Genomic DNA, 19,086 nt, shown 5'->3' with positions numbered 1-19,086 from the left:
GATTAAAGATGAAATTCTGATTAAAGAAGGAATTCTTACGAGAGGAAATTCAAACAAGGAATGAAATTCAAAGTAAAGAGAAAATTCTTACAAGTATGGGAATTTATCCTTATGATTATATGGATTCATTTATGAGATTTAAAGAAACACAACTTCCTTCAAAAGAAAGTTTCTATAATAACCTTTATGAAGAAGAGATAAGTGATAAGGAATATAAACACGCACAAGAAATATGGAAAATATTTAAGATAAAGAACCTTGGAGAATATCACGATTTATATCTAAAAACAGATGTTTTATTGTTAGCTGATGTGTTTGAAGCTTTTAGATCACTCTGTCATAATAAAAATTGTTATGGGTTAGATCCTGCCCACTATTTCACAGCTCCTGGTTTAGCTTGGAGTGCAATGTTGAAAATGACAAAACAAGATATAGATTTAATCAGTGATGTGGATATGCTTTTGATGATTGAGAAGTCCAAGAGAGGTGGAATATCACAAGTATGTTCAAAAGATATGCTAAAGCAAATAATAAATATCTCCCAAATTATGATAGTGAAAAAGATAGTAATTATTTGATGTATTTTGATGCTAATAATTTGTATGGATGGGCAATGTCTCAATCTCTACCTTATGGTAAATTAGAGTGGGTGGAAGAAAAAGAATTATGAAAAGGCTTTGATGAATATTGTTATTTCTTCTCAAGAGGAATTGAATGACGAAGAAGAAGGTTATTATTTTGAAGTTGATTTGAGGTACCGAGTGATCTTCATAATAAGCATAAAGATCTTCCTTTTGCATGTGAGAAAGAAACTCCAAAGAAAGAATGGTTAAGTGATTATCATAAAAGTTTTAATATTAAAGGTAAATCAACAGAAAAGTTATTAACAACATTCTATGATAAAGAGGATATGTTTTGCATCAGAGAAGCTTAAAACAGTTTTTGAGAGAAGGATTGAGAGTCGCTAAAATTCATAGAGTTTTAAAATTTAAACAAAGTCCTTGGGTGAAAAAGTATATTCAATTCAATACAGATATGAGAGCAAATACAAAAGTAAAATTTGAAGGGGACTTTTATAAATTAATGAATAATGCTGTATTTGGAAAGACTATGGAAAATGTTAGAAACAGGCAAAACATTAGATTCGCAACATCTTGGAAAGAAGCATTGATAAATAAACCAAGTTTTGAGAGAGAAGAGGTTTTTTCAGAGAACTTTTCTGCAATTCATATGAAAAAGGAAAGTATTGTAATGGATAAACCAATTTATATTGGAACAGCAGTTCTTGATTTATCAAAGATATTGATGTATGATTATTTGTATAATGACTTAAAGAAAGAGTATGGTGAAAATGTTTCATTGTTGTATATGGACACTGATAGTTTTATCCTAGATATAAAAACTGATGATGTTTATGAAGATATGAAGAAAAATATTGGAGTATATGATACAAGTAATTTCAGCAAGAAGAGTGAGTTATTTTCCAAAAAGAATGAAAAGGTTATTGGTAAGTTTAAGGATGAGTTGGGTGGAAAAGTAATGAGTGAGTTTATTGGATTGAGAGCAAAGGCATATGCTTATAAGTATGGTGAACAGATTGATAAGAGGTTAAAGGGAATAAAGAAATATGTAATAAAGAAATCAATAACTTTTAGAAATTATTATAATTGTTTGATGAATAAGAAAGAAGAATATAGGAAAATGAATACAATAAGAAGTTATAAACATAACATATATAGTGAAGAAGTAAATAAAAAGGCATTAGGAGCCTTTGATGATAAGAGATTTATTTTAGATAATGGAATAGATTGTGTTCCATATGGATATTGTATGATAGAGTGTATAAAATAGATTATGTTTTAACGATGGGAAGATGGGTTAGGGTTTTTTAAGGGCTACCGCGTTTTTTCACAATATATAAATGGTTAAACCAAGTATTAATCAAACTAAAGAGTGGAGAAAATCTCAGTCTTGGTATATAAATGGAAAACATAATGAATGTGAAAAATATCAAATAAGTCTTATTGAAAAAATAACTAAAACAAAGGTAAATAAAACAAATAAGCGAATTAATTTAAAAACTAGTAAGTTAGAGGATGTAAAGAAAAAAATGAATATCCTTGAATGGACTGAAAACTTTGATGGTTATCAATTGAACAATGAAAAAACAATTTACTATCATCTCAAAATGATATGTGGCTCAGGAGGTGGTCAAACAAGAGCATTAAGAGAAGTTTATCATTTCGTAATGGCACAAATGGGGTATCTTAAAAAATATAAAGATTCAAATGTTTTGTTTGTCAATATTTTAGATGGGGATTATTGTGCAAAGAAAATTAAACTATTGAAGGAATTTGAGAATGAACAAATCTTTATAGGTTCAATGAGTGAGCTGTTCAACCCCCAGGTGTTCAATTCAATGAGGTTCAACCTCCAGGTTAAAAGGGGAGACAAATAAATATACCTTGGGATAAAAAGGGGGGTTTATTTTTAGGGAAAAAAAATATAAATCGCTGAAAATCCCCCATTCATTTACATGGGGAAAAGTGAGCCAGAATCAGTATTCTTACCCTACTAACGGAGTATAATTTTTTTTTATCTTGTCCTTGCCTATGTTTCGATATTACTTGCAGTTTCATAATAATCAATGCCCTTGCTTAGCAACCATGATAATTACATCTGACCTCATCTTAAGTGGACTTTCCCACATTTTCGTTCTTCTTAAGTTTGTGATTCCAAATCAGTGGAATTTACTCTACATTTTGCATTTGGTTCCAAGGATGGATCATTCAGAGTAAGTAAATGGCTAATTAGCCCTAATTAGCATCTGTCTTAAATGACCTTTCCCACAAAATATTTTTTCTTAAGTAATGGATTTGGGCTCAGTGAGTTGTCCTCTACCAAATAGTAAAGGAATTATGCTTGGATCTTTCAGGATAATTAAATGGGTAATTAAGCACGAATTCGCGTTTGACCTCATATTCAGTGGACTTTCCCACATTTTGTTTCTTAAGTCATTGATCCTAAATCAGGGGACTTTATTATACATTTTGCATTTGGTTCCAATGATGGATCTTTAAGAGCAATTAAATGGCTAATTAGCCCTAATTAGCGTGCGTCTTAAATGACCTTTCCCACAAAATATTTTTTCTTAAGTAATGGATTTGGGCTCAGTGAGTTGTCCTCTACCAAATAGTAAAGGAATTATGCTTGGATCTTTCAGAATAATTAAATGGATAATTAAGCACGAATTAGCGTTTGACCTCATATTCAGTGGACTTTTCCACATTTTGTTTCTTAAGTCATTGATCCTAAATCAGGGGACTTTATTATACATTTTGCATTTGGTTCCAATGATGGATCTTTAAGAGCAATTAAATGGCTAATTAGCCCTAATTAGCGTGCGTCTTAAATGACCTTTCCCACAAAATATTTTTTCTTAAGTAATGGATTTGGGCTCAGTGAGATGTCCTCTTCCAAATAGTAAAGGAATTATGCTTGGTTCTTTCAGAATAATTAAATGGCTAATTAAGCACTAATTAGCGTTTGACCTCATTTTAAGTGGACTTTCCCACATTTTTTTTCTTCTTAAGTCGTTGATTCTAAATCAGGGGACTTTACTCTACATTTTGCATTTGGTTCCAATGATGGATCTTTAAGAGCAATTAAATGGATAATTATCCATTTATTTTGTGGGAAAGGTTATTTAAGATGCATGCTTATTAGGGCTAATTATAATTAGCCCTAATAAGCATGCATCTTAAATGAACTTTCCCACAAAATATTTTTTCTTAAGTAATGGATTTGGGCTCAGTGAGATGTCCTCTACCAAATAGCAAAGGAATTATGCTTGGAACTTTAACAACAATTAAATGGCATTTTGGGGGTAATTCGAGTGGTGCCCCCCATCTCATCCCGCAGTATATTTACTTAAGAATCTGGTTTTTGCTGTTAGTTAAGGTCCTTTTACACCTAAATCACATCAAACCTTTTGGAACTCTTGGAACAATTAAATCTCACTTGGCTCCCAGACTATTTTACACTTCGTTCCCTTGGGACAGGGGGAGCACAGATTTACTTGGTTGGAAAGCTAATAATCGATTTACTTGGAACAAAATTTAGTGTCTATTTTATCATAAAGATGCACATTTTAAAATCCCTCTTTCCGGGATTGAAGAATAAGAAGCGGGAATGAGAGCTTAATTTAGCGCTTCCAACGGTAACGTTTATTCGAAGACAGCAGGAACCCTTTCGTTTAGAGGGACACGGAAGGAGCGCACAAAATAATATATAGTAATACGAAGCAATATAAAAATATATAAATGTACACGGAAGGAGCACACAAACAACAACCACCACAGTCACACGACAGCAGCAGCAACAAAACAACTATGGAATGTGTTATTAAAGATCCCTTTTTCATGAGTTTCACTTTATTTTACATCCTCGTTGAGATTCACAGATAGACTTGCAATATGCTTGTGAAATACAACATCCTGTCTTTTGATTAAACTCGTCAGCGAAGCGACGGTAGGCACACCTAGTATCTATAATTTTTATTTTTGATAGTCCCCTATACCAGTTTCATTGGAGAGACTATAGGTTTCACCAGAGGGGCTTTCCATTTGTCCATCTGTCCGTCCGTCCATCTGTCTCACCTGCGGTTTTTCAGACTTTTTTCCTATAGCCTTTAACATATTCAACTTAAACTTGGTACATGGCTTTATCATGATAGGTTACACAACAAGTTTAAGTTTCAGTGTGTTTCGTCAATTTTTCACAGTTATGCCCTTTTTTGACTTAGAAAATAGCATATTGGTCAGGGACATGTATTGCAAAGCAATTCTCGCTCTTGTTTTAAATGTTTTTTTGCATTATAGTTCATTTCTAGCACTAGAAAGGGAGAGGGACTTGGGTATGCTGTCAAATTAATAGAATTTTTTTCCTCACATAAAAATTAATTTCTCACAATTTAGTTCATCAATACAACACCTGCAGCTATCAGAGCCAGGAAGAGAGCAATGTGCACTCACATTCAGGGGCTTGCAATAAATTTGATGTGCAAACAAATCATTTGTCAATGTGTTATGATTCTTGATTTGTTTGCACATCAAAATCATTGTGTTATACATATGTAAAGTCCTGTTAACACAAATAGATCCCGAGCGCAGATCAATTCAATATTTGTTTTAACTTGACTGGACCCAAACAAGACTATTTCCCATGGCTTTGCCTTCCACATTTTCAGGATTGACAAATCAGGTACAATCATATGCACAATGTTTTAAAAAGTTGTAGGAAACTGAAAATATTTTTTTAACAAAGGGATTGATAAAAGCACAGGTTGTTTTAAGAATGCAAAACTTATTGATAATTGTCAGGTTACCCCATTTTTATTAACAGTTGGCTCATAATTATAAACCTGGACTTTGTGTTTAGAATTTAGACCTCAAACCTTCCACCATAATGATTGAACAGATCATCTCAGTTAAATGAGGATGCAAAACAGTACGTCCTTGGCGTTTATTTGAAGAACAAAACTTACGTCGTCTTCAGATCAACACGTGTAACATTGATTCATGGCGATGGTTTTTCACAAAATAATTGGCGATCAAAACATGAGATTTTGAAATTCAAAATGTGAGGACTACACTCAGCTGCCAAGTTTTTCTATGTGCTAGTATATTTACTGCAGATATGAAATGCCAAAATTGCCTGGAGTACATTGAAGAACAGCAGCACAATATGGAGTAAAATGTTGCCAATTGAAGAAGACTTTCAGCCAGCAATTGATTGATAATAATGGCTGATGAGGATTATGAAGAAGAAAAAGTGGACAGTACTGTGAGTTCGATGAAAAATGAATGCTTTGTTCAAATGGTATGCCTGAGTCTTACATGAGTTTACCCAATGGATGCCATGTGTTTAACATTTAACAGGGTGTTTAGCTAGAGTCCTCCAGCATTGTTGACCACCAGGGAAACTACAAAGTAACTAGAACACCACTTTGTGGAGCCCATACCTCCACCAGGCTGAATAATTTACGTTTTGTATCCCACTGATGGGCTGGATCTGCATCCTGACCTTAACCAAAATCTAATCAGCTTGTTCTTGTCACCGACCCAACTCATCCACCTAGTTTTAATTCTCATCATCCCTCCACAACGTTTTGAGATATCGTGCTATGTATCGTTTTTAACCCTATCACTCAATGGTGAAGAATCATTTAAAGAGTTGAAGTATCCAGATCCAGATCTTCACCAAAATCTAATCATTTCATCCATGTCACACACCCAACCTGTTCACCGAGTTTCATCCAAACCTGTTCATAACCTTTAGAGATACTAGTACGTGCCCGTACGTGCGTGGCTGTACGTGCGTGCCCGTGCGTGGCTGTACGTGCAAAAAAAAATAATAATAATAAAAACTTTCAAACCGTGAGCCAGAAACAACAACCACACAGGCGTTCCTTCGCTCTTGCGTGGCTGTACGTGCAAACCAAAAGAAGAAGAAAAAAAACCTTTCAAACAAACACACAGTCCGTTCCTTCGCTCTCGTAAACGACGACTGGATTGGGGCATTGTGTTTATCTATAAATGCGCATAAGAAATCGAGAAATTATTAGCATACATGAAGTCATCACTATCCGGAAGTGGTGCGTGCCCGTATGGAATGTTCACATGCATTCCACGAATTATCGCTTGTATTGAAGTAACAACTGCTGTGATACTTAAACACACAGTTAATTAAAATCCAAATTAAAATCAAGTTTACCTCCCTGTCTTTGCTTGCCATGACATTCGCTGCCATTGACCATTGCCACTCCTACGCCACGGTAACTAAGGTGCCTTTCCCCATCGTAACCGGCACAGCCCGTGACGTCATCGTCGGCTGGCCGCGCACCGGCCTACGCAGCCACGCCTACGCAGCAACGTGTCTTGTCATTGGTTTGGTAAATAAATGGCCACAGCACCATGTACTGTCATTGGTTTGGTAAATAAATGGCCATAACTTGGGAAACACTTGTCCGATTAATATCAAACCTTGAAAAGGCACATACTCAGGTCCCCAGCAATATAGCTGGCAAGTTTCAATTAGATCGGACCCCAGTGGTTGTTGAGTCACACACACACACACACACACACACACACACACACACACACACACACACACACACACACACACACACACACACACACACACACACACACACACACACACACACACACACACACACTGCTGGAGTTATAGATAGATATCCTGCTCACAGGCAGACCAACAAACAAGAAAGATGTCATGTGTAGCACGATACTTGCGAAATCCATGAAACAAATTTGACCTCAACAATAATTGGTGGTTGAATTCAATGATCAAATTTGCAACTTCCTCTTCAAATTTCAAGTCAATTGGATGAAAATTCACAATTTTAGAAAAGCGGCTTATGTCGACATTTTTGCCTCTGTTGACCTCAAAATTAATTGGTGGTTGAAGTCGGTGACCTGATGTGCAAATCCTGTTAAAATTTCAAGTCAATCGGCGAGCTCGAAATACACTGTTTCTCTATGTAAGCCACCATTTGGATCAAGGTGGGTTCAAAGTGTGACGTCATTGGTGAAAATCAGAAATCGACACTTTAGGGCTTTTTTCTGCACCATGTGATTGGCAAAAAAAAAATCAAAAAATCTTCCCTTCAAATTAGACCGTGATTAATGATTTTCAATGGTTTTCAGAAGAAAAAAAATTTGAGTTTGGGTTCCCCTTGAAGAAATTGGTTCATGTCCATCCGTCTGATCAGTTTATGATCGAGGACCAACTTATTCAAAATGAATGTTATATTTTTAGCCCCATTGGACTTAGTCCGAAATGGGGGCTTTTGGACTTGGTCTCGTCCGTCCGTGCGTCCATCCGTCTGTATGTTCATCCGCAGCCTTATCTCGTACATGTATAAACCAATTTTGTTCAAACCTAGCACAAAGACAACACATGATGGTGTACATATGCACATAATTTTGTTTCGTAATTCTATCAAAGATGGCCGACTGGGGGGCATTTTAGTTGCAAAAATCCAATGTTGAACACATCCTCAACCATTTCTCGGACATGCATTCACCGATCTTGTTCAAACTTGGCACACAGATAATGAATGATAATTATGAGCATATGCACGTCATTTTTTTTCGACATCAAATCCAAGATGGCCTACTGGCGGCCATTTCATTACTTAAATGTGTTTCCAACCATCATGCGGTATGCCATCCTGATGAGGGGAAATAAGCCCGAAATCCAGATAGGTGGCTCCGTTTGGTGTTTAACCAATTGTAACCACAAAATCTCTGTCTGTTTGATACGAGTCACCAGGCTGAAGCCTTCGGGTCGGAGGCGATGCTTTGGTTTGTGCATGTGCAGGACTTTACGTCCATTGGAGATCGGGGGAGCGCTCGTTCATTTCAATTTATACATGTACCGTGCCTATAGTAAGTCTACACCACCTTTCATTTTTTTCAACTTTAGTTGCCTTATAGCCTGGAATTAAATTGCATCAAATCAGACTTTTTCCACCTTTGTTTACACATCATAACTCACAACTTGAAACTGAAAAACAAATTCTATAAATTTCAGAAAATTAATTAAAAATACAAAACTAGAATATCTTGATTAGATAAGTGTCCACCCCCCTGAGTTAATACTTGGTGGAAGCACCTTTGACAGCAATTACAGCTGTGAGTCTGTTTGGATGAGTCTCCACCAACTTTGCACACTTTGATTGGGCAATGTTTGCCCATTCTTCTGCACAAAACTGTTCAATCCTCGTCAGGTTGTGTGGGGAGAGTTGATGGACAGCAATCTTCAAGTGATGCCCCAGATTGTCGATTGCATTTAGGTCGGGGCTCTGACTGTGACTGACTCTGTGTGTGTGTGTGTGTGTGTGTGTGTGTGTGTGTGTGTGTGTGTGTGTGTGTGTGTGTGTGTGTGTGTGTGTGTATATATATATATATATATATATATATATATATATATATATATATATATATATATATATATATATATATATATATATATATATATATATATATATATATATATATATGTATATATGTGTGTATAAAATCAGATACAGAGAATATTGGAGGTCCAAAGGGAAATGGATAGGGAATGATTAGGGCTGCATATCAGTTTAAAGCTTGAAAAATGATGTTTCTCTTTTTATTATATCACCCATACTTTGTAACTTTTTTCTGTCCACCTTCATCTGCAGATTGGCCTGGACTTAGAGATCCTTGTGAGAAAGATGCATTGGATGTGGTGGCTTCTATCACCTGTCAACAGAGAGATGAATTAACACGTACAGCCCAGGTGAGGAAGTTGATACCGTACATTAAAGAGGTAAAGCTTGCTCGAAGGTGAAAAATTAAGTGATTACCTCCACTACCGAAGGTGAACGAGGTTGTGTTTTCACCCCTTTCTGTCTGTTTGCTTGTCTGTTTGTGTGTAGGATATCTAAAAAAGTTGTGGACGGATCCGCATAAAATTGTGGACAGGTTCAGTGTGTGACAAGGACGAACTGATAAGATTTCAGTGAAGATCCGCATCCGCATCCTGATCCGACTACTGGAATTTTTAAAGTGATTCTTCACCATTGAGAGATTGTGCAAAACTACTATGTCGCACGATATCTCAAAAAGTTGTGGACAGTTTCGGATGAAACTTGGTGGACATGTTGGGAGTGTGACAACGACAAATTGATTCAATTTTGGTGAAGATCTGAATCCAGATCCAGATCTGATAATTTTTTAAAAGTGATTCTTCACCATTGAGAGAGAGGGCCAAAAACGATCGAGTACTGTATAACATGATATTTCAAAAATGTAATGGGCCCGATATGTTCTCGTGGATCAGGGATTGCGGGGCGGAGGTACGTGCTCTACCGAGTGCCCTTCTAGTTTATCAAGAACTTATACTGTCAGTACTCCTCCTCTTCTTCTTCTTTCTGCTGCTCCCGTTCGGGGTCGCCACAGCGGATCATCCGTATGATCCGCATACTGATTTGGCACATCTTTTATGCCGGATGCCCTTCCTGACGCAATCCTGGTCGCCTCTTACGACACAGGGATATGGTACACCTATTCTAACCGGGGTATACACCGGCCCAGTATACTGGTACTCATTTCGCCGACCTTGGAAGGATGACAGGCTGAGTCAACCCCCTGGTGTATTAATTCAGTGGCCCAACGGGGCTTGAACTCAGGACCTTTTGGATCCCAAGCCACTGCCCTAACCACTGCGCCAACACCAAGCTAATTGTCGGTACTCGGGAAGCCAAATATTTTCACGGAACACAATGAATGTTCATCGTAAACAGAGTGTACCATTATTAGGTTTCCGAGCTGGAAACCTCTTCTTCTTGGGGTGATTATTGTTATTTTCTTTCTCCCAAATTTTGTAGGAAACTGGCTTTACACCAAAGAGGTCAACGATTGACCGTATCCTTGCACTTCGTGTCCTCACCGAACGCAGACGAGAGTTTCGGCAGGGGCTGCTTGCAGCCTGTGTTGATCTCTGTAAAGCGTTCGATTCAGTGAATCGGGATGTCCTCTGGAGGATTCTTGGTCTTCGTGGGGTGCCACCAAAACTGATCGATCTGATGTCTGAACTCTACTCTGGTACTGAGAGTGCTGTGAAGTGTGGTGGTACCATCTCTGACTTATTTCCAGTTGGTACTGGAGTTCGTCAGGGATGTGTACTTGCCCCCACACTTTTCAGCACTTGTATGGACTGGATTCTAGGGAGGATGTCGGAGAGATCAAGTTGCGGTGCATCGTTTGGCAATGTCAAGATCTCGGACCTTGATTTTGCAGATGATGCAGTCATCTTTGCGGAGACTTTAGACATCCTCTTGGGGGCCCTCGAGGTGCTGAATGAGGAGTCAGAGCCGTTGGGATTACGGGTTTCTTGGGTCAAAACTAAGATCCAGGCTTTCGGTGACATCTTGGATGCTGCTGTCCTGTCTGTGTCTGTTTGTGGTGAGGATGTTGAGGTCGTGGAGAGATTCACTTACCTTGGCAGTGATATTCATGTCTCTGCTGGCTGTGAGTCAGAGGTCAATAGACGTCTGGGTCGGGCCTGGGGAGTCATGGATTCACTGGATCATGTGGTGTGGCGCTGCCGGTACCTGTGCAGGAGGACGAAAGTCCGAGTCTTCAGGTCCTTCGTACTTCCAGTCTCGCTCTATGGGTGCGAGACTTGGACTCTGACCAAGGATCTGAGACGGAGACTTAATTCCTTTGGTACCAGGTGTCTTCGGAGAATCCTTGGCTATCGCTGGTCGGATTTTGTGTCCAACGAGCGGTTGCTGAGAGAGACTCGGATGAGATTTGTTACCTACATAGTCCGTGAGCGTCAGTTGCGGCTGTATGGACACGTGGCTCGTTTTCCTGACGCTGATCCTGCTCACCAGATTCTCTCAGCAAGGGAGTCTCATGAGTGGAGGAGGCCAGTGGGCCGACCACGTGCCTCATGGTTGCAGCAGGTTGACCATCATCTCAAGGAGATGGGGATGGGCCTGGCATCTGCCTGGGGGATGGCCAGACGGAGGCCCCTGGATTACCGGCGGAAAGTGGACGCAGTGACGCGCTGTTCTGGCACATGCTCCCATACCTGACCTGACCTGGTTGTAAGGGGTTTGATGGGGTGGTAGTGGGGGGGGGGTTTGCCCCCTGAAATAGACATTTGCTTTAACATTGCTTCATTTTGCTGATTCCCTCCGACATTGACTTCTTCCTCAGTATCATTATTCTACCAGGTGAGTGCCCACGGGTATTGCCCCTATTTCTTTTTTCCAACTTTCACTGTCACACCCTACCCCAACCAAACTGTCACACATACTCACCCAATACATCTATGTATTCCTTATGGACCATCATAGTTACTCCACCATGAAGTCAAAACCACTAACCCCACTGTTTGGTCATAATTACTCGCAATCATAGTTCAAGTTAGCAGCAGCTGTTCTCATCAACCCCTGAATGAGAACATCTTCTTCCTCTTCAACATTCAAGTGTGCCATTAATGTGGACGAGTAGAAATCCATCTGATTTATATTTGCTTAATTACATATTATGATTTGTATTTAACCGTCATCCAAAGAATTCCATATGCAGTGGTTGTAGAGTTGAGATGTATTCAGAAGAACAAAATTGAGAAATGGAAGAGAAAGTGGGGACGTTCAAAGAGAGAGAGAACAAAGTTGATATCGGCCAGAGTTATGGATTGCGAAGAAAAGGAAAAGGATTTTTTTTCAAGATGTATAAGCAAGATGACCAAAGGGAAAGGAAATGTATGGAATATGCAAAATTTACGGCCTACCGATGGATGGAAATACAATATGCTGATGATGACAATATTGCAATGGAACATGTGTCCTTGAGATCATGGAGGTTCGAATGATTGCACTTTTGTGTGAAATCAGCATGCGTTGAGGATGGTGGCATTTGGGCAGCTCTGGCGTCTTCTTGAGGTCAGTCGAGGCCGGCAGAGCTTTTGGAAAACTGTTCAGAAGTTTGGCACGACTTCTGTGAGCATGATGAAGAAAATGAAATCGAATGAAGTAAAAAAGGACGAGCAACTTGGAAAGCAAACAAGTCATGATGGTATGGTGTGTGTATATGTGTGAGTGCATATGTTTGTTCATGTGACTGTCTGTCCACATGGATCTATTTTGTTTGTCTCTCGATTCAAATGCTTAATAAATGTTTGCCAATCAATATTTCTGGTGCACAATGTCCCTTTGAATGGTAATCTCTGATATTGACTTGTCATGACCTTTCTTTATTCCTTTTATGACTTCACTTCTTCTCACAGAGATAATTTTATTCTTTCCTTCAACTTTATTCTGCGATGCATAGTTGGACTACGTCAACTCGGGCAGAAACGAGTGAGGGTGCAGGGGGGAAGGGAAGAACAGCAAAGTACAGAGGGAGAAGAGAGGGGCGTTGGCGAAAGCAAACGGAGCCGCCCAGGCGAAGAGTCAAAAGGTAATGGTTTGGAAATGGTGAACGGTCTTGGGAACAAGAAAAAATACCATGGATCCATCAATAACGTGGCTATATCAATCATCCTAGTGTCTCCATGGAGGGGAGTCAAGGAGGAAGTCGGGACCCTGGAACAGATACAACAGGTAATTTTAATTGTTTGATAATATATCTCCCCCCTCCCACACTAACACCTCTTTTTATTCTCCAAGTCAGCAAATTTATTTTTAATTCCATTAACACATCGACTGGCAACTCTTATAGTTTTTACACCACTCCCATTTGCAAGCCAGGTTGGCAATGTGCATCCACTTTCCTTTCAAATTTTAGCCTTTTCTGAGCAAATCTCAGTTAATTTCTTATCTCTTGCTGGGAAACCCCACATTATGAGAAAACTCGCAGCAGACTGTGGGACAAGGTTTTTCAATTCCGTATGCCAGGTACAAGTTATCTGGTCGGATTATTTTAGCACTGAATCGTTGGTACGACGTCATTGTTAAAGGTACATCGTGTGCTGAGTACCATGTGTTTTATCTGTTTTGATACTTGTGATTACCCTTCAAAATGCACGTACACCACCGATCAAAAGTTTTAGAACACTCCCATTTTTCCAGTTTTTACTGAAATTTAAGCGGTTTAATGTTTCAATGTACTCTGAAATTAAAGCAGAGAACAAATAAACAATTGCAGATAAAAAAGAAATCATGGAATCGTTTTGTTGAACAAAATTTAATCGAAATTTTTGACTCATCAAAGTAGCCACCTTTTGGAGATATAACAGCCCAACATACTCGTGGCATTCTTTCCACAATTGAAATCAAATATTGTTCGGAAAGTTCTTCCCAACACTGTTGCAGAAGTTCCCACAAATGTGTTGCACTTGTAGGTTGCTTTGCTTTCACCCTTCTGTCCAGTTCATCCCAAACCAGCTCGATGGGGTTTAAGTCTGGAGACTGTGCTGGCCATTCCATGATTTGAAGCTGACCGTCTTGTTCTTTTTTCTACGGTAGTTCTGACATAGCCTGGAGGTGTGTTTTGGGTCATTATCTTGCTGTAGGATGAATCCCTGACCAACTCGGCATAGACCAGAGGGTATTACATGGTGCTGCAAAATGCTGTGGCAGCCCTTTTGGTTCAGGGTGCCAGTCACTCTGTGCAAGTCGCCGACTCTGGATCCAGCCAAAGATCCCCATATTATCACGCTTCCTCCTCCATGTTTGACAGTTGGTGTCACACACTGAGGAACCATCCTTTCTCCTACTCGACGGCGTACAAAATCCCTGTGTGATGAACCGAAGATTTCAAATTTTGATTCATCGGTCCACTGGCGGTGCTTCATGGCCCAGGCAAGCTTCTTTTTCTTATTTTTCCATCTCAGCAATGGCTTTCTTACTGCCACTCGACCTGTCAAACCTGCAGCTCGAAGTCTTCTCTTCACAGTTGAAACTGAGACTTCCTTACTTCGACCAGTGTTAAGCCGTGCTTAAAGCTGTTGTCCTGTGAGCCGCCTATCATACAAGCTGTTGACTCTCAGAAACTTGACTTCTGATTGTGTTGTGGCTTTTGGTCTGCCAGACCTCTTTCTGTCAGAGTTTCCTCCAGGTTCCAAGTGCCTTTTGATGGTGTCGGAAACTATACTCACTGACACCTTGGCTTCTTTGAAGTTTCTCTAAAGGAAAGACCTACACTTTTAAGGGTTATAATGGTCTGTCTGTCTTCCTTTGTTAATTGTCTTTTTCTCGCAATTATGATAGCAATATACTACTTCCTGCAGTGCAATACTGTCCAAATAATGCTTCAGAGGGTGTAGCTACACAGTCTGTTCCAACACTGCTTTTATTCAGGCAGAGGGTTTGTAACTAATCAACAAAAGTTGGGACATCTGTGGGAATTGTTTGCATCAACTTTCAAGGCTTAATTTACTTCCATTGCTGCAGAACAGCTGCAGTTTCCAACCCATTACTTGTTCCCTGGAAAGGGCCTTTTTTAACAACTCTGAAATTTACATTATTTTTCAGTTTTTGGTAACCTAAACTTTTTTTTAACCTCTGGCAGTTTACCGCTTGGCTTTGTACCATTTCAGGTTATTCGCCTGAATAGAACTGCTTAAATTTCAGTAAAAACTGGAAAAATGGGGGTGTTCTAAAACTTTTGACCGGTAGTGTATGAATGCAGATGAAGTGGCAAAACTTCTCATGGAGACTGATGATGATGATCATGACTGCATCAATTTATGTTCATCGAAATTCCAGCAGATCATTTGTTGCGTTATCTGGCATGTCGGCATACTCTGGTAAAAATACATTTGCGTAATCTTTTCTAGAGAATACTCGGAGTGGTGAAATCTGGGATACCCAACACTACGAGTATACTTGTAGTTGACAGTCAATGTGTTTATGCTGAGGCTTCCTGGCAATTTTGACTGGACAGGATTGTATAAAGTATCATTTTGTCTTGTTGGACATGGCAACAAGTTTGTATCGTTGATGATCAGCATAGCCATCCAAAACTTAAGGAATGTACAGTTTTTTTTTTCTTTCAAATCTGTGACCATTTGGGTCATAGTTTATGGTAGTGCTTTGTGGCTATCTTCTCCTCCCCCTTCTTTCCTTCTCATTCTTTCCCTATCCATTTCCACTTTCAGTCTTCTTCCCTCCACCCATAATACACTCCCCCCTTGACTTCTTATTCTCCCTCCTCTTCTGTTTACTCCGCTATTAACTTTGGTTCAACTGTATTACCTGATTCCACGCTCCCACCCTATCCAGACTCCCTTCCCACCCGTCTTTCAGGCCACATCTTCTCCGGGCATCTTTCCAACATTCTTGCCACCTCCACCACCACCACCTCACCCTCTGGTAATTCCTCAATTATACGAGAACTGATGTTTCATTTGAAATAGGCATTAAATATATATTTAATTGATCTCCATGTAGTTCGGCTTTTGATTTGTCGAATGATTATTTATCAAAACACGCAAAACTCATTGTGTGCATACTTCTGATGAAAAGTCACTTGTATAAAATCAAAGATTTTTTCATGAAACAGATTTTCTGTTGCAAGAGAAAAATATATTATTTTAGACCACTTGGGCTAAATTCGTATCGTTATTTTTCTCAATACACAAGCAAGACTCATGGAAGAGTGAGATCACAAGGGATGGTTGGGTATTGTACTGAGAGTACTTTATTATAGTGGGGAATCGGAGGGCGCACGCACACACACACACACACACACACACACACACACACACACACACACACACACACACACACACACACACACACACACACACACACACACACACACACACACACACACACACACTACAGTTGCCACAATTGGATATCAACAAATGAGATATCAAAACAAGGAAACTCCTCACTATCCACAAAATGTTATAGAAAGACCAGTGCATCCTGAGAATGTACCTGCCGAGATGAGGAGGTAGTGGCCTTACGGTGCTCAACCAAGTGCACAGTATGACATCTTTAGGATTGGCTAAATACGTGAAAACTGCAACAGACTACCGAATCCAGCGTGTAAGCAAACACGAAGACGACAAAGCAGAAAAGGTATCCCTAACCCACCGAGCAAAAATTTTCCAAAGACTGGTGTGAATGGAAGATGTCACGAAGGAAACCAAAACAGCAACGAATACAGTCCCAACAAATGCAAAAAAGCCAAAATAAAAATGAAAATGAAATATCAACAAATATACACCGACGACTGGGAAAACGATAAAAGAGCAGGAAGGTATTAAGAAAAAGAAAAAAAAAGTTGGACACAATGGGCAGAGACAAAGAAGGCTATTTGGAATGGCTAAGAAGATATCAGCTCAATTAGAATAGAGAATCATTATAAATGCCTTAGACCAAGGACACTATACCAATGGCTTTAAAAATGGCGGGACTGAGTCAATCGGACAAGTGTCGATTCTGCAAGGTAGAAAGAGAAAGTACGAGGCACTGTGGAAGCAGATTTCCTTCGACCTCAAGACAGTAAAAAGTAAGTTCATATACAAGCCGTTTGTTCCAGCAAAATAAAAGACACTCCTGTATGCAGTAGGAAGGGCCCAGCCTGCTACATCATTGCAAGCTGAAGACTACACTCCACATTGAATATTGTATATATATATATATATATATATATACACATTTATATATATATATATATAAATATATATATATATATATATATATATATATATATATATATATATATATATATGCAGTTTCACCAGGGTATGTTATGAGAACAGATGTAACTTTTGTGAACTTTAAAATTGCAACATGGAAGGATAATTGGTTTGTTTTGGAGCTTGCTTATAGCCCCAGGAAAAGGTGTATGGGGGGGGGGGGGAGATATTGTGAGTTCAGATGGTCATCAGATCAATAAGGTCTTTGGAAGGTTGTTTACAGCTTCAGAGGAATGTATGTATTCTGCCCTCTCCTAGTTTTCCCAGCATATATTTATTAAATTATTTTCAAAGCACGAAACTAAGTTAATTTTGCATTTTTACATTATTATAATTTTATTTTTACATTTAATAATTTAATTTCCACAGCATCTCCTATTGGGATGGAAAACAATTCATGTAAGAACAGCTGTACACACAAAGGCACATCTGCGAAAGTCTCAATATCCCAGTTTCAGAAAGCTCATGGAAACATGAACCAAAAGCGATTGTTGAAAACAAGGATGTAAGGCCTGTAGAAGGGCACCATGGGAGGAAGATGTGCAGGGTGGGTTAGTGAGTGGAGAAACGGTTGCAGGAGAAGATAGAAGATAAAAATCACAGTATTCTGATACTTTGAAACTTTGGAGGGAAGAGCAGGATTGAACCAACAGTGGAAGATAATTCCACACAGAAGGAAAGAGCCAAAAGAAAAGGAGCACAAGTGGGCAGAAATATTTGATTTCGTAAGGTTAACGATGACGGGGATAAAAAGAGGAACATGTCCATTCGAGAAAGGAAGGGGAGAGGCAGATAGTTGGAAGTGCCATGGATGCGAGACTACTTGAGACACTGCAGAAAATTGAGAGGCCACTGAACTGTCTGTTTTGTAAGAGCAATGGAACTTTAGCCTCAGCCTCCTGTTGTGGTGTTGCTGATGATGGGTAGGACTTTGCTCTCCTCCTTGTCAAGAAGACAGAGTGTAAAAAGGTTTTATGGTAATTGTGTTGAAGTGGACTAGGAGATGCACAAAGCAAAGCCCTTCAGGACCCCCAATCTTTGATCATCGGAGGGAAACCACGGGGTAACATTCCTGGGTCAGATTGCAGAAGAGTGTGTCGGAGTGGTGCTGAGATGCCGTCCACTAGACGGCGGTATCCTTGGGTTAACCTGAGGCGTTCCCTTCGGATGGGTGCCTGGAATGTCCTATCCTTAAGAGAGGATGATCACCTGTCTCTGTTATCATCTGAGCTCAAGCGTTTGGACATCGGGATTGCAGCTCTCTATGAGGTTCGGAGACTGGATTGCGGCGAGATCATGGTGGGTGGTTACACCTAATCTTGGTCTGGTCGCTCTGATGGTTACCATGTCCAAGAAGTTGATGTAGCTGTGTCCAACAAGCTGACTCCAATGATAATTAAGGTAACACCGGTCAACGAGCATATTATGAGATTAAGGATTCGTCACTCCTTAGGTGTCATTTCCCTGGTCTCTGTCTATGCTCCGACTGAGGCGAGTGATCTCACCGTGAAGGATGCATTCTACGCCACGCTTGAGTCTGTGGTTGATCAGTGCCCCAGGGGAAATAAACTTCGAGTCTTGGGGGATTTCAATGCATCGACTGGAACTGATAGGGATGGTTATGAGACGTGTGTTGGTCCCCATGGGTCTGGAACTGTGAACCTGAATAGCACAAAGTTCCTTGACTTTGCAAGAAGTCATGGACTTAGGGTGGCTGGAACATGGTTTCAGTATCCACAAGGTCATCGCTGGAATTGGTATTCCAACGCTGGCGGTGTGGCAAAGGAGATTGACCATGTGCTCGTTGATGGCCGCTGGAGGATAATCCAGAACTGCAGGGTCTACCGGAGTGCTCAGTTC

At 39.6% G+C, this 19,086-nt stretch overlaps 1 protein-coding gene across 12 annotated transcripts in view; it reads left to right on the top strand.

Moving 5' to 3' along the window:
- LOC147029004 (spermatid perinuclear RNA-binding protein-like) overlaps positions 1–19,086 on the top strand; it is a 190,442-nt gene that overhangs the window by 141,775 nt on the left and 29,581 nt on the right. For 9 of the 12 annotated variants that reach the window (XR_015057794.1, XR_015057795.1, XM_085879918.1 and 6 more), the window contains 5 exons: positions 9,257–9,354; positions 12,467–12,647; positions 12,903–13,031; positions 13,119–13,174; positions 15,797–15,886. Coding sequence is in view for 10 of the 12 variants with exons in the window: in XM_085879918.1 (XP_085736044.1) it covers positions 9,257–9,354; positions 12,467–12,647; positions 12,903–13,031; positions 13,119–13,174; positions 15,797–15,886 (554 nt within the window). In the remaining 2 variants the exon portion in view is untranslated. The remainder of the gene's footprint in view (positions 1–9,256; positions 9,355–12,466; positions 12,648–12,902; positions 13,032–13,118; positions 13,175–15,796; positions 15,887–19,086) is intronic. The other 3 variants (XM_085879920.1, XM_085879922.1, XM_085879923.1) reach the window with 2 other exon arrangements.

The sequence above is a fragment of the Eptatretus burgeri genome, chromosome 4 (assembly GCF_056783735.1).
Source record: "Eptatretus burgeri isolate ZD-2024b chromosome 4, Ebu_testis_v1, whole genome shotgun sequence".
NCBI lineage: Eukaryota > Metazoa > Chordata > Myxini > Myxiniformes > Myxinidae > Eptatretus > Eptatretus burgeri.
Note: the sequence above shows the minus strand (reverse complement) of the source record. Positions and strands in the feature narration are given on the sequence as shown.